Below are 27076 nucleotides of genomic sequence, written 5' to 3'. Positions count from 1 at the left end.
ATATCGCAGTAATGTATGTAGGTTCACTAATATCGATACACTGACACCACGAAACGCTTTACTCGTTAAATGTATATTTCATTACGGTTGGGTTCAAGTTTCAACGTGATAACTTGCTTTGCACGGGCCTACCAAAAACGGTGGGAAGCAGACCACAGATTTTCCCTCAATATTGGTACGATGTTCATTCCACACACACTTCGATTAGTAAGATCCACACAATAGTCCACACGAATGTGCACACGTAAGGATAGCGAATTTACAAAAAGAAACAATCAAATCGATGATTTTATTAAAGTATAAGCCTGGCCAATCGTTAAGTTTAATTTAATTGTTTAGATTGTACTATTCATATAGTATTATATCTCTCCTCGACTCAAAGAATTAACATAGGCACATGAGAGCTTAGCTCCTCTTGGTCAAATCACAACACCGGAACCACCATCACCACTACCACCACAGTCAGCACCACCACCAACATCACCACCACCAACACCATGACCACCACCACATTATTGCAACCACCACAGCCATAATCACTACCACGAAACCACCAGTACCACCACAATACCACACCAACACAACATAACATATTTTGTTTTTTTATTTATCACACGTCTTAAACAAAGGCATCGCGGTCCCAAACATAAACAAATACATATACAGATATGAAAAGTAAAAAGAAGATCTATTTTGTTTAATAATATTTTGTATCGAATAAACAGATTTAATTAAAAGAAAGGATAGAATGTCCATTAACAAACACACATATATATATATAAATAAAACAACAAAGCACAATACGGTTATTTAGTGGTCAAGATTTTCTTCTCCAATGATTAGCAGTATTTCTCAAGCTCTCCAGTAAATCAGCAGTTAATCGTTAATGATTAAAATCAGGTGAAGCGATAGACATAATCAATGGCTGGCCTATTGTTTAGTTAAGATAGAAATCAATGTTCCTATTAAAACTTACTAATATCATCATTAAACAAGACAAGCTAAATAAAACAATTGTACGAAATCCTGTTTTGGCCATCGCCTCTTTGTGACTCGCTCCTCGAAATGATCCAAGAAATCTAAAACGCTAGGTTTCAATGTACATCATAGCATATTGTTTTCGATAATTTTATGCAGAAAACCATATGAGGTCACACATAAAAAAGAAACGAGATTTCTTTCCGCGCACCCTTTTTTACACTGGATTGTTTCTTTGAAAGCTGCTTTGCCTTTCGCTTCCCCGCATTAATTGCTGCATACATTGATCTAAACAAGAGTCACGGATATAACGAATACACTTGGCGATGGCCCTGACAGGATTAAGTACAATTTTGCGGAAATATGTTTGTGCCATTTCCTCCCTTGAACAAAAGCACTTTTTATGAATGAATCGATTTGCACTATATTTAATACCAATAGGTAAATCATCATATGATAGCATTATTAATACAATATAAGTTAATTATGTTAACATCACGCATACAAACTCACAAATGGTTTGATTGCAATGGCTCATACGACTAACCAAATACCCTTCGCGGTTTTGCTGACAACCAGGATTAGGCATACTATTTTGTAGCATGTAACAATTGTTATAAGACTAAAAGAAACATAGTGACAAGCCAAGTTGCCAATTGTATATACATATTAACTCTTTGGTTTGGTCAAAGTTAGCCAATATGTTCAATGTTTGGTTATTATTTATGCAATTTTTATCATTAACCAAGTCAATTAAATATGCAAAACCAGTCGAAGGTAAGTTATTGACATTTTGCAAAGGTTTATGATTTTGGCTACATTAGCCTCAAATCTAACATTGGCTCTGTTCAAATGCGGTACCTAACAATATATGATAAACATACCTAGTTTATTTATATATAGTATGTTTGCACTGTGCTGCTTGTGGAGTTTCGTGATGTTTCTTTTTTGTGATTTTATGTTAAATGTCTTTGGCGTTTACCCAGTGCCATTAAACCGGGTTTATGTTTATTTATTTTTTGCAATTGAGCTTGTTTCTGTAGCTTTTCGCATAGATATTTGGCCAAATACACAAAATAATAAATCTTTACATCCTTATATGATTAAGGTCGGGCATTTGCGGAACACACATTTAACGGATGGTTTTACATTGGACTAGAAGAGTTGAAACGCTTTTATTGGAGTCGTTCATAAATATGAACATAGCCACCAATAATACAATGAAAAATACAGGAATCCAATACAAGAACATATAAAATTATTATAGCATACATACAAGATTTTTCGAATATAATAGTTTGGTACATAGATCTACAATCATAGTCATGCAAAATTAACAATAAATAATCGAACCCCCTTATTCTGCTGTACAAACCGCTTTAATTCTTAATGCAACATAATGTAGCTCCGATCCCCGACACTGAATGCCATTGACAAGGAACTGTTTATGTTGATAGCCTCATTTGTTTGTAGTAGAAACGTTTTCTTCCTTTATGCAAATAATTCGTTCCATGAAACCCTTGCGACAAAGTAAGCGACACTTTAACTAATTTGCGAAGTATTACATCTAAGTACAAGTTCCAGCTAAGTACAAAAGCGTTTGCGAAATCTCACTTGAAAGTTGTATGATGAAGGCTGGTTGACCCTCGCTTACTTCACTTTCCTCTTCTAAAATAAAATTGTAAAATGTACACATACTTTTATGGCATAGTGTATAAAAAGTAGTTCACACGAAAATGTAACCGTAAAATTAGTGCGTGCAATGGTGATTGTGCTAGTGACGTTTTCCTCCTCTGAACAAAAGTTTTTCTAAGGCCATTGCTGGAGCCTCGAAGGCCAACGACACGACGAACGATACCATGTATGTGATACAGAAGTGTCCGAAGAACAGATACACCTGAAAAAATGGTAAACACATCACTGAAACACTCAATTTATATCATTATTTTAATGCAAAATTACCTTATGCAAGATATTTTCAAACCAATTTGAGTAAACAATGTTCTCACACAATGTAACTCCAATATTATTAATGGAATGATCAATTGCATCTGTATGTATTACTTAAATGGAGCGGTAAAAAAATCAACTGTTAAAAAGTGTACACATAGTTTACACAGTTATCAACTGTTTTATCTTCGAGTAAATTGTCTTTCTAGCCATTGTATGAAACGCAAATTTTTAAATAAAGCTTATATATTGCTCGTCAATGTGCATATACTTGTGTTGTTGTTTTTCTGTGGGTGTTTTCTTCGTTTTCTTATTAACTGGCCAATATCGGAGGAGTAACAAATAGGCAGAGCTTAAAGATGCACAATTACTCCCAAATTAAATTTTACACATTTTATACAATTGTTTTAGTATACCCAAAAGGATGAACAAATGTCGAAAAAATGGTTCTTATGAAGGATACCGAGTTTTAAAAGAAATGTGCAGAAAACAGGGTATTTCTACCTTATAAGACCATACTAAATCGCAGTAAATCTTTAAGCATTCACCAATCATTTAATATTTTTGCGCTTTCTGCTATCATATATACGGCTACAATTTTGTTAGCAGTAATTAATAATTTCCATAAAGACATTATTTAGTAAGTAGTTGAGGGTGTATGACTCAAAATTTATAATTTTTTTCACATGTGTATGTATTGATTTTGAATAAGAGTGTCACTTTAACAAAGCAATTTTTCTAGTGTGGATAAATGAAAAGGCTTCTCATTGAACGATTTCCTTGACTTCAATCTAGCAATAAAGCTGTTATATCAAAAAATGGATCATTGGTTCCTCATGCAAGGCTTTACCGACATTTGAACAAATCATTCATTGTCTTGACGACGCAGTAAATAGGAATCACACAGTACATAAAGGAATAAAACTGATTGAAGCTTTTACTGACCACATTGTAATCGTTTACGTGGAACATGACTCTCCTGGAGAAGAAGTAGACCATCATACAGATAGGATGAACAAGATAGGCTGCGTAGGTCAGTCGAGACAAGGGGACAATACCCGACCATGAAAGTACACTGTTCACAAATCCTGAAACAAACGAAAGCTATAGTAAACATATTTGATGACAGCACATGTTCACAAACCCTGAAACACATGTGGACAATATTTTACAGATATAATAGGCAAGAAAGGTTGAGTAGGTCAGCCGATTCATAAATTCTGAAACAAATGTGAAGTAGTTTACAAAAAGAATAGACAAAAAAGGCTGAGTAGTTCAGACGAACAAAAGAGACTTAATCTGACATTGAGAGCGAACAACATGTATTCGTTATTTTTTTTAACAAATGTTAAGCATTATACATTTGAGGTTGACAAGAAACACTGCGTTTGCCAATGAGACCTAAGACTATATCCCGCGTAAATAACAGCAAAAATAATTTAGAAACTACTGATACAAATACTGGTTTAATATGACCGGTTAAGACTGCGTTAATGAGATGTATATACAAGAGTTATAACCATGCTAAAATATCAAACCCTGTACCTCCGCATCCTGTGTGACACGCAAAGATCACCCAGGCCACACAGATACCCCAAGCCGGACGAGCCACACTCTCATACAGCCCTCTTTGAACTGGTGACCACTCCTCGCCACCATCTTTGTTTTCACTATGCGGGGAGTAGATTATTGCTAGTCCAGTTGCTGTTGCCATTAACCAGCCTCCAAACACCACCAGCTATTTTACAGAAAACGTAAAATATGTAATACTTATACAGTTGAGTCAGAATATCACTTTTTGTAAATTTTCTGTCGTTGCTTGTTGATTTGATGTAACGTATCGTTTTCTTATTCGATATAAATATGATTTTGCTTATACATTTTAGATGTTATCTGTTTAATAGTTCTTTTTGTGGTCATATCCGCATAATTAAGGACATTTGTGTTGGACAAAAGGCATGTTTTTGCTTTTCTTGCCAATCAACTGAAACGACTGTAAAATCCGTCAATTGTAAATAGTGTATCGACATTACTATATAAAGGTCGATCGTATGAACTTAAAGTGCCATGTATAAAGATGGATCTATAGTGATTTGCTTGTTTAGATAGACTACAATGTAATTATATGTATCAATCGTAGCTTTCTTTCTGTATGCGTTCATTTCACTACTTGTAATTTCAGGATGCTTCTTATCTTGTGCATGTGCGTGTATTCATAATTATGATTAATTCATACGCTCAACTTACAACTGGCATTGAGTTGCCGTTTGCATGAGCATATTAACAATCATAATGTTCCAAATGTTGCTGAACCACGTTTTGTATAGATAAGGAATGATACAACATTTTCTGAACTGTACTGTTATGAAATCTGCTTCATATTATGGCAAAAACATCAACAAATGTAATTGAAACTACAAAGTGGTGCCAAGGGACCAACAATTTAACAAAAAATGCTGTTCATAAAGGGCACTTCAAGAGAGAAGCACAGCGTCACATGACTACAGATTCAGAAGATCATATACATATAAAAATAAATAATTGTTTTGGTTACCGCCAATTAAAAACCTACAATTTGCTATGTAAAAATAATTCTTGCAAAATAAAGTTTTGAGTTTCTTACAAAATACATTGAAGAATATATAATGAGGTAAAAAATATAAGTAAATGATAAGATATATGCTCAATATCTATGCAGTCATGCTGCGCTCGCCCTTTGTGACGATTGCAGTACTGGGCATGTCACTGTGTTCCTTGTATTATCGGTTAATAAACATCACGTACAACGCACATCAACTTTTTACCTTGCTCTTTAAAGGCTTGTTTCCTCGCTTGTAGATGATGAGACCTAGCAGCATACCTATAGCCCAACACCCAACACGACACCAGGGAACGGTGTATACATTTTTCCAATAGTCACCACCGTCCGAAAGCATGCTGTTGGTTGAAGATGTTAATTATGAATTTTTTATGATATCAAAATTAATTTTATTTTGAAAGGAAACATATTTGTTTAAATATGTTTGACATTCTCACGTTCAGACGCGGGACAATATATTTTGGATCAGAAATACACAAATGTAGTTAAAAGTAATGTAACATGAGAAAGGTAATATGTACAACAAAGTCCTGATAAATAATGTGCAACAAATTTTTTACAATACCTTATGATTTAAACTTGTGAGTGAAAAAGTGAAAATGCATTTCTAGAGCGAGAGTTGTTATGAAGGCTGTGTAAACTACATTATGGGAGACAAACATAAACACTTCAAATGAACCTTACGTGAAAAAGTTTCCATTGACCTCGTGTTCCTTCCAGTATGTGATACCAATGCCAGTTGCTAAGAGTGCCACCGAGGCCCCTATTCCAGCTACCACGTTCCTGTTAACAGAACAATTTCAGAAAGAGTATTAAAAATGCGGAACAACGCCCCCCCCCCCACCCGGTATAACTATCTTCTGTTTCCTTGATGACTGCTTCAACAGTTATTGAAACAACAAAACTGTCCATTATTCTTAACTCGGGAAGTCATTTTGTTAAAGGAGATAATTTTTGCCCGTAGTTTGAAATTCTCCGAATAAATTATCATGAAAGGCCGCTCTACATAATCGCATGCCTTTTGATAATCTTGAAATATTATTGATATACTATATAAAACACCAGAGAAGCGGTCTCTTTTTCGTTGATTTTATAAAATCCTTTTTAAGTATTCCTTCAAGAATAGTATACCATAACAAGCAGAAGTTGGTATTATTGTAAATATGGCATAAGCCGGAAATATAACATAAGTATAATGTAAATGAGCAATAACTCATATTATTGTCTCTTTCACGTGCAAAATAACGTGAACAACTGTAAATACATGTATTATTTGCGAACTTACCAGTACATGAGAGCCAAGAATATTGGAGTGATGACATAAAACTGCATATCGACTGCAAGGTACCATGACCAACCCATGCACTAAAGCAAAACAGAACTTCATGAACTTTCAAAAATATATACTCATGAACTTCCAAACAAAGTAGATGCATAAATCCAATGCTATTGATATTTCTTCTTTGATTTGTTTTTTTAATCATCGAACACATATTATTAAGAATGATTTTTATTATGTTTGTTAATCTGATAACATTGTTTCGTTTCTCTAAGTTAAACCATTTTGATACGTGAGACTCTATTGTTGTTGGTTGCATTCCAGCAGTTGCAAACAACTATATCCTCATTTAGCTAAATGTGGATCATGTAAAAATAGGAGTATTAACCATATTACAAACATTTTAAGTCAATTTTATTGAATATTGGTATAGATCGGTATTGCATGGTCACCATAAAACAGTTGTTCAAGACCCACTATACTTGTAAAAGGAACTCCACCCACATACCTGCGCGTCGGTGCCTACGAGATTGTTGACATAAAGCAGGTTGGTCCACCAATTTGTCTTGCAATGTTCAGCTGCCCAGATCTTACTGGGCCAAAAAGGTCCAGATCCCAGGTATTGGTACAGGCAACCAAACGCCATTAACACCAGCATGTATATTGGGGTTAACCTGAGATTGGAAATGTCCACTTCAGTGCCCACATTCACAAAAGAGTATTAGTTGGAGACTTAAGACTCAAAAATCTTTATTTCATTGCTATCCAAAGAGCTAGACTTGTACCGATTGCTAGACGTACTTTATCAATATTGATGACACACATTTATAAAACATAAGTATATCAAAGATTTCAAGATTCAATCACGTCAACCAAATCACAAGATCCAATACCGAAGGAGATAAGTTCAAGCTCTATATGAGTTTCTTATCGTTATTTTCTCCCTGTTATCAGCACTTGTCTAACAAATAATGAACGATTAGAGACTCCTTTAAAGTTCCAAATGGTCATGCATCAGCGTGTTGCCATGACACGTGGTAATACTACTTATTGCAAAAAAACAACAACATATTATTGAATAATATTTCAATGTCATGCCAGTGCTGATGGGCGATGATGCATTCTTGGCTTGATTGGTCTACCATATTGACTCTCGATAACTTTAGGGTACGCTAGATTTGCATTTAGCGACATATGTTGATATTCATCAATTGCAACAACACAAAGATTTTACGTTTTAAAGGTAGACAGCAATACTTTAATAGAATATATGAAGACAAGCCAGAATCAAACCGTTAAGTTTCTATATTTAAATTGAAAATGTTGGCATTGAGCATAACTCTTTCATCCGTAAGAGTTAAACTGTGTTAAGGAAATAGTTGAATTTGAGGAAATATATGTTTATTTATCTAAATATGCTTCTGAAATGATGGCATTGAAAGCAAAAAAGGCGTAATTAACCACAATTTGCCAGTTTCAGTTTAAACAAAGTTCGCTCGTCTTGTTTTTGGAAGAAAACATTTTGGGTAGTGGGGCTGCATTTGTGTCATCGTCGGTGTCGCTGCACAACAACATTAACCTTGACCATAGCTCAAAACCGTTTCAAGATGATAAAATGAAACATACGTTTCCAGAGACATTACAGACATGAAAAGCAAGGCCGTAAACTCTGGTATTATCTATCGTTGGTCTATTTATCGGCCGAATAACCGGCCACAACAAACAAACCAGCGATGGCGTTGAGCTCAAGCGCTCTAATTAGTTGTTAGTTTACATCTGTTTATAACTTAAAACTGCTTACAAAGCGAGATTACCAGTAACATAATATAGTATTTACCTCCAAAACCGATGGAAATAATACATGATGAAATGACCTATGCTGCATTTTTTCGTGCGCTTTGCAATGTCTTTCAGCTGGAGCCATGTCACAAGGAAAGCACTGAAATATTTACAGGTTTTTATAAAACTGATGGAATATCAAAATATACATTTTTGATTCACTATCAATTTGCATGTGAGCAGAAAATAGAAATGTTATAACGCAATCAGTTTTCAATAATGCAATAACTGTACTTAAATGAAAAGTCGTTGTGAAAAGTAATATAAACATGGATATGAGTAGAATTATTGGTGGACAAACGTTGCTCTTGTGTAATAGATATTACCGGTTATCATAGCTAATACCTAAAATGTGTTGAAATGGTTTGTATTACCGAACTGCTTGTATTATCGGGTATTCTTTTCATATTTTTTATCAATTCTTTAAAGGAACACAATTAAACTGTTTGAGCCATTCAATGACAATGTAACATAATGTAACTGTTTTGATGCATGGTGATACTGTATTATTTGAAAAAGTTTGTTTGAGTAGGAATAGGATATGTAAAATAATACTGAAATAGATATATCATATACACTGTATTGGCTTTAACGATTGCAAACGAAGTCTTTGCATGTTCGATTTCAGTTTAGAAAACTTTATCAGTTATCTCACTTAAGTCATTTAAAATATTCATTTATAATCAGTAGGCAATACCCTTTCATACAAAAAGTAGAATGGAGCATAAGGCATCAATCTGTAACATTGTCACCGATGGCTCGATGAAATTATACATTGAATACCTTAAAATAGTTGCCTATGTACCAATGTATAAGCTGTACGTGTGTTTGTCTAGGTAAAGTCGAGAACCCGAAATGAACCCTGTTTACTTTTATGCTCAAAATAATTGTTTTACTATTTTGCAAACCTAAGCACGAAGAACGTGTCCACAGCGAATCCACCACCAATTACAGCTTGAAATGTGAACCTTTGGTAGATGGGTACGAAGTCTAACAGATTGTCTGAAATCAAATAAAACGTTTTTAGTGTCCCGAACAACAACAATTTAGAAAAATGTCAACAGTATGGCCATTTATGACCATTTGCAGGAACGAGTCAATGCCGTGACATAAAAGGTTGGGTGTTTATTATTATTATGACAGAACTTTCTCTATGTAAGTAATATTTCCTGCATACTTGAGCTTCAGCTTTAAATCACGGGGTCTGTGGACAACGTTACTAATTTAAACCATGTTGTCAAGGACAACATTCAATATCGAGAGTGCTAAATCAGTGTATAGCGTTGTACTTTATTCGCATATTAGTCAATGAACGGTTTAGTTCCATCCACATGCCAATATGGGAGTTAATGTATGCTCATATTATGTTTAAACGAAAACTTAAGAATCACTCGCATATATGCTACCATTGCACTGCTAGCGATGAAACGTTCAACAATGTGAGAAAAAAAAAGTGTAATATATCATATTCGTATATACCACATTTGCAAGCCTACCGGTAAATATGCAGTTACAAAATATTAACATTATTGTTGCGACCAAGGATAAAACAAAATCTTGTTGCGTAAGAGCCCATCTCCAGCCCCCATCACACCTCCCTCATACACTTCAGTTTGGTGCAAATCGTCACAAGAGGAGGTCAACGGTCATCCGTTGTAAAAAGGGGCATAACGTTTACATAAATTAAAAGCAAGAGCTATATAAGTTTCAGACACGAGTATGCGTTTTGTTACGGGAAAACTTTGTATTTGCTTGAAATAGTTAAATGCAGATGACGTCGCCGGTGACGGTTATAGCGAGACTACTTGTATGACAATTATCTTCGAGCTGATCAACAGGGTAATTATCATAAATATTAAACATATGAGTCATCCATGGTTTTAAAAAGGCAGTAAAAAATTACTTAATTTGATTTTCCTTAACCATGTGTAATACATGTTATTATTTTACTTAACTAGTATTATGTTATTTGTATTACCTGCTGTAAATGTTTCGTCCTGTGAGAGAATTCCGTAGTTATAGGTGTGGCCGAGTATAACCCACGTCAGACTCAGGAAGCGAATCCCATGCACACACGTAATTGCGCCACTTCCGGTATGTGCACTTAGTAGTTTGGGAGCGTTTGTGTACACAGAAAAACACATGAATATGCGTTCAATGAGAGAATCTGAAAATAACAAGTAATTAATTAGTATAAGTATAAAAATAATCCAAATATTATTACTTGATTTAAACAAATGGATTGTTTTATGTTATGCATGTGTTTTTACCTGCCCCCCATTTACTGAAAAGTTGGAAGTAATGTTTTGTTCTTCTTATTGTATTTGTTCTTAAAAATGCATGTACGCACATAACAAATAAGATTTTTTTATGTGTTCATGTGCTTAATATGACAGTTTTAGATAGTTTGTAAGTTTATTTAGTACAACGATTGTGAAACACGTAAATACAAACATTATATTAATTCACGTTGGCACGATGTCACGCGATATTGTGTAGTGGGTTAAACCGGAACCGAAATACTTGTGGAAACAAATTTGTGTAGCTTGGGGACCACAAACCCAACTCACATTTCAAAACATTAAACTACACAACAGACCACAGAAGTCTAAGTTACCAAGCCTATTTTGAATATTGTCTTTTATCTCCTTAAATTGTTAAGTCATACTTATTTTTAAAAATGGTGATTTTGTCATTTTTGTTACTTAAAACAATGACATTTAAAATAAAATTAGGTATTAATTGAAAGGCTTCAGTACTATTTAATAATATTTTCAATCATGTAGCTCTCTTTTCTACTCTACACTTTTCAGTAGACGAAGCCCTTCAAATTTTGACAGCTGACCACTTCATTTTACGGATATTGTGTTGGTTGAAAACATACAAAGAAATCGGCCGAAAATTCAAAAATCTCGGATGCTCAATGGGAGGCGCGGAGTAGTTTAAAGATTAAGAATGTGCTGCTGTACCAACTATTAAACGGAATTGTTTGATTTAGATTCACATGTATGACACCCTCATTTTGTCACCAAAGGTGAAGTGTAATATTTGCATTTCTGAACTTTGTGTGCACTTATTTGATTTACGAGTGCTGTTAGAAGAGCTTATTGACTTTAATACATTATAAATATTTTAAGTGAAATTTAAACAAAATTATTTCAAAATGTCATAAAATTTAGAACTTGCAAAAATACTTATGCGAAGTTCTTGAACTTCTATCATAGTTTAAAGGATGTCTGGTATAGCAATTAATAATCAATTAATATAGAGGGGATTTGTTTCTCAAAACTATACATTTTTAAAACAATGGCATCTGCGATTTTCATAAACTAATTTGTTTTCACTGAAGGAGAACTGACCTTAACGAAACTTGTTCGCAGATTTTAAAAAAAAATGTAGAAATTCTTGTATTATAAATGTTACGTTGAATCTAATTGAAATAAATGTTCCCAATATAGTATACTTACACCAACTGTAGTTTACTCTTGAGTTTATGAATAATTCATGTTTCAATTTTACACGACTTTGTACATTTGGCTTAAGCTCAGGGGGCTGACAAAACAAATTAACTTTGGTAGAAACAAAAGATGCATATAGTTAATGTCAAACAAGAATAATAGCTAGGCAGGACTACTGAGTAAGGCAATCTGCTAATTGCTCCAGATGTAATTACGACCTCATTATACATTAACTAGCACAACAAAATTGTTCGTAGTTTTCATCCCTGTTTTCATTTTCCTTCCTGTGATAATGAGCCGTTAGCTACATGGTAGATTTTACTTAATCATATCTCACGTCTACTTTAGTAGGCTACGTCATTAATTATCAGTTTATGTTGTATCTAAAAATACTATCAAATACAAATTACTTGGACAAGACTTGTAGTCAAACCTTTATCTACGCACTTTAAGACATACGCATCACGAGCGGGCACATAATAGACCTGGGTCGGTATTTATAAAACATCTTAAGTCATTTCCTGACTAAAGTCATTTCCCTTAGTATCTCAGTGGTAGTCAGGATTTCATACCAGGTATTTTTTTGGAAGTTGGTCTTACAGATGTTATTGAATTTACATGCTTTATTCGTAAATCATTTACACTTTTTATTTAAAAGTTTAAAAAATCGACTTATTAGTTATGAAATAAAGATGTGTTATGAATGCCGGCCCAGAGACACTTCTACTGTATGGAAGAAAATATCATTAATGGGAAACTGTTGAGTCAACCAGAATTGCACGATCAATTTTGTCAGTGCTATGAGTCGAAATCTCCTTTATCAGTATCTATAAACAATATCAGACACACAATGGAAAAAAGAGGTGAGCGCAGCAGCCAACATTTTAGCCATGATCGACGTATAATGCCACACGATAACATGAGCGAAAAGCAACTTCACAGGACACAATATACCAAACGAGCGACACACAACTTCACAAGAGAATATATCCAAATCCAGCGATACACAACACCGCACGACAACATAAACTTATTTTGGTTTCCCTTTAATTATCACTTTTTTTTGTTTCCTCACTTCTTGTGTTAATTGTTTTATTGTCGCTTAACGCCCGTGTTTGATTGATTTCAAATATGCTTGTTTTTTGTAAAAAAAGTATATAATCATTTCGTTTCCGGACTTCATGTCGTATTTTCAATATTTTGTATTGCATTTCTAAACCATCGTAAATTGCGACAGACAATTTTCATTGTAGTTTTGAGACACTGTAAATAATCTCAAAACCTAATGAAGTTTCGAAATAAATCTAGTTTATTGAACAGAAAAAAATATTCTTAAACATTTGTATGAATTTCATAAATTGTATATGCTACGGTCAAATTATTCTTAAGTGTTCTGGCAAATGTGTCTTGTAAGCACAATTAAATAAGTAATAAGTCAACATCAAAAAATAACTGGAATGGGACATTACCTTGCCAGATATATATGACCCAAATGACGATGCTCTAACACTGATGACATACAATTTGGTTACTCTGGCTCGATATTTATTACTGACTGTTAATAATTAAAATACTAGCGGAAAAAGAAGCCTTGCCGGTTCCCAATTTACTCCTGAAATTCCAACCGTTAATGATAATTTATTTTAAAAATGGCACATGATTAGAGGTTGAGGTATGATGGCCCCAGTTTTTCTTGAATAGGAAAATCAAGTTGCATTTACCTTGATTCTTGATGTCTTCCTTAAGATGAGAGCTAGTTACATTCCCTTTCTTAACCCCATTGTTCTGAGCATGGGCCGCTCCATTACTCATTGCTGGGATGTCACCATTGAACTCTGTTATGGCTCCTTTGTAATTTTCCTTATGTGGCATGTACGCTGGCGGGAAATCAGAAGCTTTAATAATAATAATAATAATAATAATAATAATAATAATAATAATAATAATAATAATAATATGTTCCTGCTGTTGTTGTTGCTGCTGCTACTATAATTGCAACTTCAAATACTACTATTTGTTCTACTGCTACTACTTTTACTACTACTTCCGCTTCTACTACGCTACTAATTTGATTGATTTTGTTTAAGCAAAAGTTCGAAATTATATTATATTATCTACTTCCAAAAGCAATTTTACTATTAATTATTGTGATAGATCATTGTAAGCTTGTAAGACAGTTATTTACTTATGAGTATAAATACATTTAAAAAAAATCCAAAATCACCCTGTTTTTCCGAGGATATGATTTCGACGGACGTAGTTTGGGGGTGCTGGTTATTGACATCAATGATGGAGGTATATCGTGATTCAGATATACTCTCTTCCTGCTTCGGAATCTGTTTCTTTGATACTCGTCCTCTTTTGGCAATGTCACAGATTGTACCGAATACAATGAGAAAGGCGAAGAAAGACAATACACATCTGGAAAGGAAATTATGTTTACTAAGTGTTGGTTTAGCTGCCAGTAACTTCACATGAATTTTCATTCAAAACGTATACGTTGGCTCGACGGATAGCCCTGGTAATCAATAAATCTTCTGCTACAATATGTTTGAAATTAAATAAAGAAATGGGTATCGTCATTGCCCATTGTGCCTCGCAGGATAATAACGTAGTCCTCTAGTTAATGACCAATATTATATGACAGCAAAAAAGAGACGAATTAACAATAGACATTCATGTTGACATACAGAGGGTGGAAAAATGTCATATCAAAACCTTCTTCAGTTAAAGAACAAACGAATATAACTGTTGAAAGATTTTAAATATTAACAAATGAACTGCAGCAAGCTGATCTAGTTCTAACCATTATGGTTTGGATATATCTATTTTTTTAAGAAACGTGTTTTAAAAGAATTAAACACCATATGATACGATTGCAAGAACGATGCCAAAAACTTACATACAATTGATATCGTGTGTAATGCTTACTGATGTATCACATTTTAACGACTCGTTTATCTTTCGAAGTTTTAGTGTATTGTTCCAATGCATAACTCATTGGAGTATTTCTACTTAGTAAATTTTAATCTAATGTCAGTATATTGGTCACCTGACTTTTACATGCTAAATATACACACAGCATGCATGGAAACGAATAACTGTCTCGACACAACGTAGACACAGAGCTCGACAGATCATGGAACCTTTCGCAAGATTACCACTGCTGAAAATGATAGCGCATTGGCTTAAATGCTTATTGGTATGTTAGTGTGTGAAAAGAGCACGCGGAAACGGGGAAACCCAGCTGAGAAAATGAGTTGTACGACATGACTGTTGCGTATATTATTCAAACCATTTTAAGTGATGTACTTTCGGCCACATAGTGGTCGTATTGACAATTCCATACTGTAGGAAATACTGTATATGCAGGGTTTGGGGCCATATGGTGTCTAGTTCCTTTAGGGGTGAGTACTGGAAAGATAGTTCATTGTTTCTTTTTAAATACATCTCGGTTATTTGATTTAAACTTTAAACTTGTTTGCAAAATTAACATACCATAAGATACAATTTTGCTTGGCGAGGTTTACCTGGAGAAATATGCATTACTTTCAGCATCTATCTTCACGGCTACATGCATATTACTTATTAATTAACCGTTGAACTGATCGTTTCATTATAAGATTTTATATTTGTATACTGTAACTACAACTTACATTGCTACAATTGCAGATTCGTCTGTCCCCAAATCCGTGTCTTCATAACAGTAAGAGTTCTCTATCTCTAAATTCAGTTGTTTTACTTGGTCTGGAAATAAATTTGACACCTTTAAGATACCTTCTATCAAATCTTTAAATCCACGTGTAACCGTAGCTTTTAGTATTGGTCAGACATAGTCCAACAAACACAAACACTTTTTATTATAAACTGGAATACAAATTCAAACATCTATTGAATTAAATTCACATTTGTGTAACAATCCATACGTTAAATATGTTTTCCATGTTTACTTGTTCTACATTGCTCAGTGTTATAGCACTTATATCTTTAATAAAGGGGGGAAAGTATTTGATTGATTGATTGAATGTTGATTGATTGATTGATTGATTGATTGATTGATTGATTGATTGATTGATTGATTTAATGATTCATTGATTGATTCATTCATTCATTCATGCATTAATTCATTTATTTATTCATTCATTCATTGATTTTTTTCCCATATACAATTTCGTTTATTCAAACAGTAGTTACAACACCATATAAACATGCAACGTTACATTCATACGTACATAAAAGGGTTCTATTGTATCGTTTTGAACACTGTACAAATATCTATGATTACAAACTAAGGAAAACAATAAAAGAAAAGAAAACATGCAAGTATCATTGATTCATCGATTCATTAAAAAAAATGATTTTATATATTTAAATATATCCATAATTAGTTCTTGCACATCTTCGATTGATACTGCCGACTATGCGTGTAATAAAACAATTCATGATTTTAACTTAAATATCTCAAGGTCTTTGTGAAGGAGGTCTTGTTTACTATTCAATGTATAAAGTCTATTTTAGTAATTTACCTATTATTGATTTGAAAAATTTCGCTTAATCATCATTGTCTCTTAGCTTGGTTTGTCCATAATTTCCTTTAGGAAAACATAGAACGCTTGGGATTAAAGAGATGCTTAAAATCCGATGGTTAAGATTGTAGTATTCCACCCCTGGCTTGCTTGACAATTATTTGTTGAAGTATAAACTGTTTCCTTAATTAACGTTTCATTTTAAGAATATTTAATAACAAAATTAATTTCTTTGTTTTCGTTCGAATTCAGAAGAAAATGGAGGACAATGCTTGCTGTTCTGATAAATGGACTTCCTAGGAAATTGAAATATTATTTTTATTCATTCCAATTATTGAACCTATTTAGTTGTTAAACTTAATAGAGAACAATGATGTATTTGATTAATCTACTGAGGCTTATAACAATACGAACAGAAACACATTTATTATAGGTTTGAGCATAAAAAGAAGCAGACACATTTGAAGTTGATTCAGTATTATACAATATGCACCAATACAATTATCAACATAATAATATTATAATGTCATTAATAATTTCGTGCTCTCTTTGAACCGGCACCTTGCATTTACAAAAGTAGTGTGACCTGAACTTTATATAATCTTACATTGATGTTATGTCCTGATAAGGCCTAAATCAAACGATAAATAAGTCATGTTCGTGCGACATGCCTTAAAAAGTAGGCTATACTCTGAGCAGATAGGTCGTTTTTTTAATTAGAATGCCAGTAACATTATTTCATTGATTTGTGCGTCTTTGCTTCATATTAGCATTGGATTATATTTTGACAATTACTTTTTAAATAATCCCATTTACTGTACCCTTTGTTTTGAAATATTTTGGAATAAATGTGTTCCCTCTTTTGTGAATGGCATATTTAAACGTACGTGTTGTGTAACTGTTGGGTGCAAAATTATATCAAGTAAAGGTTAGCGTTTGCTTAAACTCATTATATTTACAACAATTGTAAACAAGTCATAACAATATTATATTATTCACTCTTGGCACAATATTACGCGAGTGTGCGGTCTTGTATTGGGGGGAAACGGAATACCCGGACGAAACCGACTTGTGCGGCTTTGGTGACATCTTCTCAAACTTACATGCGACCAGGTAAAGAATCGAACCCAATCACTCAGGTGCAAGCGAATGTCCTAACCACTGCTCTAACTGGGCAACCAATAGTTATTGTTAGTTTTCGTTTTCTAAACAATTAATATTCTAGAAGACCAAAAGTATTTGCAAACTTCCAATGTGTTCAGCTCGAAGTACGCATGCACATGCAACAAATAACTCACTTAACCCAATAAATGCCAATGTGTTCAGCTCGAAGTACGCATGCACATGCACTAAATAACTCACTTAACCCAATAAATGATGTTATTGACATGTGTTGTTTTCGTTACTAAATGGCAAGTTCGTGATTGTAATCTGCTTTATGGAATTATGGTTGTCAGAGCTCGACCAATTAATCAAGGAAAGAACATTAAGGATGTCTCTTTAACAAAATTTAGTCCTGGAACAAGATTCGGAGATCATAATTAGTGCACGAAATTACTCAAAGCAATTTTCAATCTCAAATGTGAAGCAGATAAGCAGATTTTTGAACCCAGTGCAATGTTCTTGAAAGGCAAATGGTCTAAGTTATTTCTTTGGATACATTCGGTGGTGTAAATTGTTAAATATTTATCACTAACAAGAAGCAAAACATTTTGTTTATATTTTGCTTTTATGAGTATTTGTCTAATGTCAAATCAGTGATCATTTGCAAACTTCCAATGTGTTCAGCTCGAAGTACGCATGCACATGCAATAAATAACTCACTTAACCCAATAAATGCCAATGTGTTCAGCTCGAAGTACGCATGCACATGCACTAAATAACTCACTTAACCCAATAAATGATGTTATTGACATGTGTTGCAAATGTCAAATCAGTGATCATTTGCAAACATGGGACCGGCGTAATTGCAGATGCATATCGGTACACACGTTATATACAAAAAACGGTAGCTACAGACTAACCAAGGCTGAACAACCCCTTAACATCAGAGCTGTGGCACGAGTCAGGCACACACAAGCCCATCGTGACCTTCAGGTGGATGCCATGGGTGTCCTGTACGAAGATAATATAAGATAACATTAAACACTATAAGACAATAGTTGTCATTAAGAAACAAATTTACAAACTACATCACCAAAGCAATCAACGTTGTTATAGAGAAATACATGTAGACTAAGTAACATCAATTAAAAGAGTGTATTAACAAATCGCGATTTCTTTTAGAAATTGACATGGAAAAGCGTTCATTGCTGATTATATGGAAACGCGAATATTATCCGTACTGTGTGGATGTTTTAATCTTAATTATTCTAGTTGGGAAACGTGTTAATACATAATAGCATGATAGTAACTGTAGGTGTGTTGGATTCTGTTATGTTGCTGTCGTGTTGTTTTTGCAATATTGCCTTTGATATTCATAAACAATTAAGCACAGAGTAACTGATTACTTACTACATGTAATGAATCAATGAAATCCTCCGGAATTGCAATGTCAACACGACAAAATCTGGTATCAAAACTACTCGACGAAGTCCGCTTTTGCCCGCCTATAACATCACCAGCCTTTATGATAGGTTCCACAAGGTAGCATTCGTCGTAAGAACCAACGAAGTAGAAATGGCCTCGGAAAATACCTGCTGCTGGCTTTCCATCGGCGTCAATCACTGAATATAGAAAATGTGTTGCTATTCATAATTATGTGGGTCTCTCGAATACTTGTAAAAATATCAGCTAACAATACAGACATTTCGCTGTTAATACTTGAAAAGGATGGTGGGAAGGAACTAGTTCTGTATAACATCATATCTCATCTATAGCCCTTGATTTTGATGAAACTAGTGTTCAACTTCATGTGTAACCACCGTAACGTTATCAATTGGTCGTGGCTTTCTAGATGTTATTTCAATTAACATTAAATCTATTTTATGATTTATCATAACTGTCATATAGGCACAATAGAATCCAATCATATACTCTCCAGAAGCCCTCTCATAGCATTGGTTGTACATAAGGGCATTGTCCTTTCGAAGATATATTATGTTGTTTACCAACAGCTACACAACATGGTAGTCTTTTAATAATTCAGTGCGCTGAATACGAAAATATAAATTCCCGTGATTTTACAAATGTTTGCATAAACCACTGCTGACAATGCTTACAGTCCGTGTGCTATTTTTAACATAGGACATTGACTATATTCTGTTTACATCATCGATTTGCGAAGCAAACAAAACACAACAAATTTAGACGTGCTTCAATTAATGAGAAATGAAACATTCAATGGTGTTTGGTCTCATGAAATGCCATGGGAATGCATGTGAAGAAAGATAAACGAAATTTGCATAATAAAGTACCAGAATACTGCAAAAGATTGTTATAAATGACAATAACTATATAATGAATTTTAATTTTACTGTTCAAATATTGTCATCAATTAAATATCATTTGTTATACTTAAAAACAATAGGTTTTTACAAACAAACTATGCTACATACAAACCAAATTTACAAGGAGCAGAAGACTGCATACATTTTAATAAATGCAATCAATACACGATAAATTTAAGATTCATTATTTCATTATCCAAATATTGCCTCGATTTGTAATAATACATTTGTAGTATGAAGATAATAATATTACAAGGAAAACTACAGGGGCAAGCCCAGTAGTAAACATTTAAAATAAACATGTTCAAAGGCACAAGGCAGGGTCCCAAACGACAATAAACTAAGGAAACAAACGTAAAAGTTTGCATTGAACAATAAAGAGGTTTTAACACAACACATAACATACATGTAAGGAAACTTATACTCACTACTTAAAGCCCACATTTTCCCTGCAACAGCCGAGTCCAACATATCGGTAAGGTCATTAAAACACTCTTCATTGACCGATCCCTGCGGGGAATTTTGTAAAATTTGTCGTGCCGGATGGTTACCAGCCAAGTCTTTGAGGAGCTGCAGAGGACTCACTAGGCCAAATAAGGAAGCCATATTGTTCCCAATGGTTATGTTGTTTTTCGCAGCTTTGATTTGGCCTTCTTGAATCTTTAAAATGTTATTTTTATAGTAAAAAAATGTATTACGACTACATTGTTACATGTATTTATTTCGTTATTTAAATCTTAAATATACACATTCCCTTATACATTGAAAACTACAGGGACAATAACACGAGTCAAAAATGAAATTGTGAACCCAGTGAAGACGCACAAGATTAAAGTACCCGAACGACACTCAACGAGAAACACAGAGTTCACATGCTTGAAAATTGTTTTATATTATTATATTAAGGTATTAACATGGAACGTCAGTTAAACACAAACATAAAAGTACCACAAAAGACCACACACGGTTCTACATAGCTTTATCAATGAACTATCGCATTACTGATTCGAAACGATCAGTGGAACACGAGTTCAAAGATTGAATGTGTAATCAAATAGTGGGTTTATGCATACAAATAACACTGTTACCTAGTATACACTTAGCCTTATTTGATTAGGATCTATTTCAAATTGGCACTGCAAATTGAATCCGAGCATTTTACCTGATCTGAGACGAGTTTCAACACTTCTTGAAGCAGTGCAGATTGAGAAAGTAAATTCACAGCGTTCAATCCTCCAGCAGCAACGGCTCCTGGTGTATAGTTGGTTTGGTCAATCTGGGCAGTGTCATTGTTAGGTTTCAACATGTCACCGATCGCTGGAAACACAGGAAATTAGTGTTCACTAATTCAATAAGAGTCTATGTAAAGGAAAATCAGTTGTCAGGTCTTTTTACGAAGAATAATGGAATTGGGCTTCCCACAATTGCCTTTCGTGAGACATCCTTAGTCTTGTGAAATACATTGCCCTTACAAAAGATCTCTGGAAGACTTGCCAGTGAAGGTGAGCCAGAAATTTTCTGTGCTTGAGAACAGGCCCCTAGAGCCATTGAAATTGATATAACGCTGGATGTGAATTATGATAATGTTAACTTTAACAACAGGGACTGGGCCTGTATCTAAAACCTACTTTAATTATATATATATATATTGTATTGTACGACCAAAAACATTAATACAGTCAAACAAGTAAGACTTTTTTAAGTCAGCATACATAGTATACAGTATCAGTCAAAGGTTGTGAAATATATTTGTTTTAAAATATACATGTATAGGGTTATATCCAAGACGTGTTTTCATTATCCCTGGCTGATACTGTCACACTGGCAACGGATTTTTTGCTCAATTTTTCTTTTGATATATGCTTACACAATATAAGGACAGAACAAAATGCATATTCATTAACGATAAATCAATAATTTTACACATTTTTTGCATCGTAATTTTTAGTTTGGAATAATTAGATTTTTTTCACTCTGAACAAAAATATAGGCAAGCATATTGGTAACATTTTTTTAGACAATATCGCATTATTTTCTTTTATTCAAAGATATATGCCTTACCATTTATTGCCATATCAACCATAGGGCTAATGCCTGCTTGCTCCGCTGTAATAGCTGACGTATTTTCTGCGGTTTGTAGTAACATCTCTAATTGGACTCCTACCTCAGGGTTCGTCTGAAAGAGGAATATCGATAGTTAATCAAAATATTAGCTTAACACCCAAAACCATTCCAATAGCGATTTAAATGATAGGATAACGATTGGAAGCATGATAACGAGTAGACAACGAGTAAACAACGATTAGACAACGAGTGAACAACGAGTAGACAACGAGTAAACAACGAGTAGATAACGAGTGAACAACGAGTAGACAACGAGTCAACAACGAGTCAGCAAAAAACAGGAAATACTTATGGAAAAACGTACTTGAATAATGAAGTTGTTCCGTTGCCCAGGCGACCACATTTTTAAGCCATGGCCCTCAATCAAATCTTAATAGTTTATTTTAATATGACAAAACGCTTATTACTTCCATTGTAAATATCAACCATGGCACTATCTTTTTGCGAAACATGTTACTGTCTTGGCAACATTTATATCTGGATGTGTAGGCATGTAAAAAAACAAAGATATATGTACTTTGAACATATATTAAATTTTGTTTTCTAAATTAAAATGTTTTTCTTAATTTTCTAGCCTGTTGTTACTTAGAGTTCACTTTTTACAGTATCTTACAGTAACCACAACATTCTTTTTATTTGGCCTTAGCATTAATTTCGATAAAACGTTTATGTTGTGTTCGTTGGAGCATTCAAATAAACCAGTAAGTAGTCACATGATGTGTCTGAGTCGGTTTTGGAATCCAATTATATTGAACTCCTACTTAAATAAAACTCAGGGAGGCACAAAAGACTTTGTTTTCGTTTAAATCCGTTTAAGTGTTCCATGTTTAAACTTGCATAAAACTAATGCTGCAATATAATGTTTGATACGAAGTTGGAATAAATTATGTTGCAACTAAACCTACATTAAACGTAATTAAAGGATTAAAGCAAATGGCCAAGAAAGTTCGGTATCCACACGGAGACATTCTCAGGAAATACAAATTAGGCAAACAAGGTAACATATTACACAAAGTTTAAAACCTTTTTGTAAAACATTAGTATATATAAATCAACTTCGTAATTTCCAGTATCGTCGACATTATGAGCATATTGTTCAGATCTTTGTTAAAGTTGACAACGTTATTAACGAAATGGTTGTAAATGTGAACTATTGATAAAGTGCCCACATTTTTTAAATAGAGTAGTTTCAGTTGAAAAGGGTGTCTTGATTCTTGTGTTAGAAAATACTGCAGATCACAATTGTGTCCATTAAACTTCCAGAACAGCCAAGTCTTGAACGCCAACAATTTTTTCGTTAACAGGGTTGTTACGCTTAACAAAAGTCTAAACAATCGGCCCAATGGACAGAATCTGGAGAGTAAAACGAAACAAACCTTAAGCAAGTGCTGAAGAACATATATCGCCTGTAGCTGTGTTTGTGTAGGCGGTGGTTGTTGCGCCTTAGCAAAGCCATATTTTGATGCCGACGCCAGGAGGAAGATCGTGCCAATAACTAGGTACATGGCTGGTATGACGTTTTTATGATTGTATTCCCGCATGGTAAAACTATAATAGTAAAAATAAAACCATGTAAATGACAGGGACAAGATCACATCTCCAATTCACGAACAAGCTTAACTACCTCTATTAGATCGGATCAAGCTAAGCACACTGTTGTCGCTTTGATAAACAATCTGTTGTATCCCTTAGTTAACAGATATTTTGAAAGCATTTTGGCCAGTCGAGCTATCTGATTCGAGCGTTTCGGTTCCTCGAGTGATCTCTTGGTCTGAGAATTACAAAAAGTGTGTTTTTGTACTCTCTGATACACATAATAAAAAAAATATCCATTTTCGGTCGTTTATTTTTACATATAAGATATTTAACATTTCATGCAATCTTAAATGATAAAACTGCTGTCAAAATACCAGGTTACTATAAAGTAATAAATTAGTTTTCAGACTATTAAAGGGAATTATATTAGATTATCATGATAAACTATTTGTTTGTTTGGAGAATGGAATTTACCTAAAAGGCAGTTACAATACTTAAGGTATGTCATTAATTATTTGAATGCAAAGATGTGTAAGTGCATTTAGATATGAACATCGATTCATATTGATTAACCACCGTATCTTTTGTGCATGAATTACATTTTTGATTAACACCTTATTGACGCTACAATTATGATTAGATATAAGAATTGAAGGTTATTAAACAAAATTGTGCTATGATTTTATAGCAATTGCATTAATTATTTTCTTAATTGCATATAACAAAAACATATCCTTGAAAACTTAACATAGCATTTTGTAACTTCAAAATGAAACTTTACTTATTATATCATTGATATTGGCTTGCCTAAAGCAAGTTACGCTTAAGTTTTTCGATAAATAGGGGCCAGTAGCCTAAATTATCATCAAGATCCAGTTCAAAGGTTCATAAAATGCCAAATAGATATATTTTTCGAGGGGAATATTTCAAACATGAATAATAGTTCGAAAATGTTGAACGTTACTCATACAAATTATGCGCAACTTTCAAAATAAGTAAATTGTGAATAGATAAGGTTAAATTTCCGTTTTGATTACAGTCCATCATGATGAATGAACAAAATAACTTCAAATACTGTCTTGAAGATTACTTTTCAAAAGGCATTAGTAAAGGAAGAAATAATTTTTCATTATATTCAAACAGATCCAAAGATTATTTAATATACTATTAGTTCGATAATAATAATAATAATAATAATAATAATAATAATAATAATAATAATAATAATAATAATAATTATTGTTAATAATAATAATAATAATAATAATAATAATAATAATAATAATAATAATAATAATAATAATAATAATAATAATTAATAATAATAATTTAATAATAATAATAATAATATTAATAAATAATAATGATAATGATAATAATTATAAATGAAATAATGATTGTTATTTTCGTGATAGAATACTGCGTGTAACATCCAATAGTATGGTGATTACTGATTATTCTTAATATACGACTTATAGTTATATCCTATAAATGCAAAAGTTAACGCGACTTATGTCTAACTTTGTTTGAAAATTTAAGTCAACACTGTTTATATAAAAACCTGCATAAGTACAATTTTAAGTACAGTCTTTTTACTAATGATTCTTCATCAAAACGTATTTCCAAATTCACAACTAGAGATATCCGAAACTAGATAGAAATATCCTAACTTGATCTTATGAAAGAAACCTTGAAGACGACCAAATACTGTTTGAAGACGATCATCCCTTTATCAGGGTTTATATAACCTTATATCACACAAATATTGGACATGCCATTCGTGTCCGGGTGGTGTCTTTCAGACTTATCAGCTGTCTTCACTGAAAAAGGCCATGCCTATTATTTTTCATAAAATGAGACACATCACAATGCATCTACTGGACTTTTTAAAAAAGAATGACTACTTGTTCGGATATTTATACGTGTGTTTTTGTGTTCCACGTAATCCAGGTATGTGTACGGGTACGGGTACGTGAGTTTGTGTGTCACGTCATCCAAGTATGTATACAGCTACGTATACGTACGTGTTTTTGTGCTCTATGACATCCAGGTATGTGTACGGGTAAGCTGACGTGTGTTGCTTTTTTCGTCATCCGGTTATGTGTAAGGGTACGTGCACGTGTGCTTGTGTGCTCCACGTCATCCAGGTATGTGTACGGATACACAGTCTAGTAACATACGGTAGTATACGGTACCGGGTAACTGTACGTGTGTTTTGTGCTCTTCCTCATAAAGGTGTGTTTACAGTGTACAAATTAAGAATGATAAATACGAGAGCAAAAAAGGCTGATTTACGCGAGTATCAGCAAGCCTATATATAAATTTGCAAACGACTATAAACTAAACCGCAGTTTTTAAGTGTACATGTATCTGTAACTTCGTGTACACATACACGCTGTGTTTCGTAATGACTGTTATGTTCACATTGGTATTGTACTTTGATTTCTCGGAATCATTCTTCTTATACATTAGTATTGTAGTTCAAACGCTGTAACAAGCCTATTGTTTTAAAGTTTAGTAATCCTGTTCAATGTAAAGACATAAAAAAATAAGGAATTCCCGGCATACTGACTCACTGTTTAAAAACCATGCTAGGATCACTGCAAACGAATGTTAGGTGTGGCCTTACTTCTCTCTGCTTTCAATTTTCAAATGACTGTGACGTATCTGGTTTACAATACTGCAGGAAGATAATTATGACTATTTACGACAGTAGTGGGATCAAATCATTGTGCATTATTATTTAGTTTAATTGTTTTTACCAATTTAATGTGAACATTCAGGAAAAAAAGTATATCATATCAAGTTGTAATCGATAGAAGTGAAACTTGATGGTACTCATTTCACATTAACTGCAGATAAATTTAAGCATATCGTTGTGATGAACAGTCTTTGAGCAAAAAGTTGAAATTATGAACAACTGCATACAAATAGAACGATGCTAAAGTGTTTGACACGTCTATGATGATCACATACATCTTTGCTGATTTCAGCTAATAATTAATGTCTTGTAACTAGATCAGAGTTTAAAAAAGGCTTTTTATCATATAGTTCATGGTACTTTTGGGCTGACCAACGACCGTTCAAGGTCGACAGAAATGATTTGAATATGCCATTCCTAGATAAGGATTGACCAAGAGGTGAACATGCCGATCTAAGTAGAAAATGATGAAAATAATACCCGGTTAGGATATAAAAGGGGATATGAATATAATTCATAACGTCGTATGTTAAAATATATAAAATTAACCTTTATAGTCCCCCTTTAAATTCAAAGCATGAGATTTGTTTTAATAAATTCATGCTTGTCTACTTCTTAATAAGTGTTTGATTAATAA

At 33.5% G+C, this 27076-nt stretch overlaps 1 protein-coding gene across 1 annotated transcript; it reads right to left on the bottom strand.

Annotated features, from left to right (window-relative positions):
• Positions 1 to 619: 619 nt before the first annotated feature.
• Positions 620 to 25476, bottom strand: LOC128246073 (uncharacterized). Its single transcript, XM_052964281.1, has 20 exons — positions 25409 to 25476; positions 23579 to 23750; positions 22140 to 22254; positions 21241 to 21395; positions 20507 to 20738; positions 19144 to 19355; positions 18654 to 18744; positions 15760 to 15850; positions 14328 to 14524; positions 13825 to 13998; positions 10624 to 10812; positions 9554 to 9647; positions 8644 to 8745; positions 7315 to 7480; positions 6813 to 6892; positions 6212 to 6310; positions 5733 to 5865; positions 4474 to 4666; positions 3874 to 4016; positions 620 to 2875 (listed from the first exon to the last, which is right to left on the bottom strand). Exons 2-20 carry the CDS (start codon positions 23741 to 23743, stop codon positions 2753 to 2755), a joined length of 2754 nt encoding a protein of 917 aa, XP_052820241.1. The 5' UTR covers positions 23744 to 23750; positions 25409 to 25476; the 3' UTR covers positions 620 to 2752.
• Positions 25477 to 27076: the final 1600 nt, after the last annotated feature.

This window comes from Mya arenaria, chromosome 9 (genome assembly GCF_026914265.1).
Source record: "Mya arenaria isolate MELC-2E11 chromosome 9, ASM2691426v1".
Taxonomy (NCBI): Eukaryota; Metazoa; Mollusca; class Bivalvia; order Myida; family Myidae; genus Mya; species Mya arenaria.
This window is presented reverse-complemented; position numbering and strand designations above follow the sequence as displayed.

Coding starts and splice junctions, on each gene's coding strand:
- LOC128246073 (XM_052964281.1), bottom strand. CDS start 23,743: ATGCGGGAATACAATCATAAAAACGTCATACCAGCCATGTACCTAGTT. Junction 22,255..23,578: donor TTCTTCAGCACTTGCTTAAG/GTTTGTTTCGTT, acceptor TTCCTCTTTCAG/ACGAACCCTGAGGTAGGAGT. Junction 4,017..4,473: donor GTGTCACACAGGATGCGGAG/GTACAGGGTTTG, acceptor CGTTTGTTTCAG/GATTTGTGAACAGTGTACTT.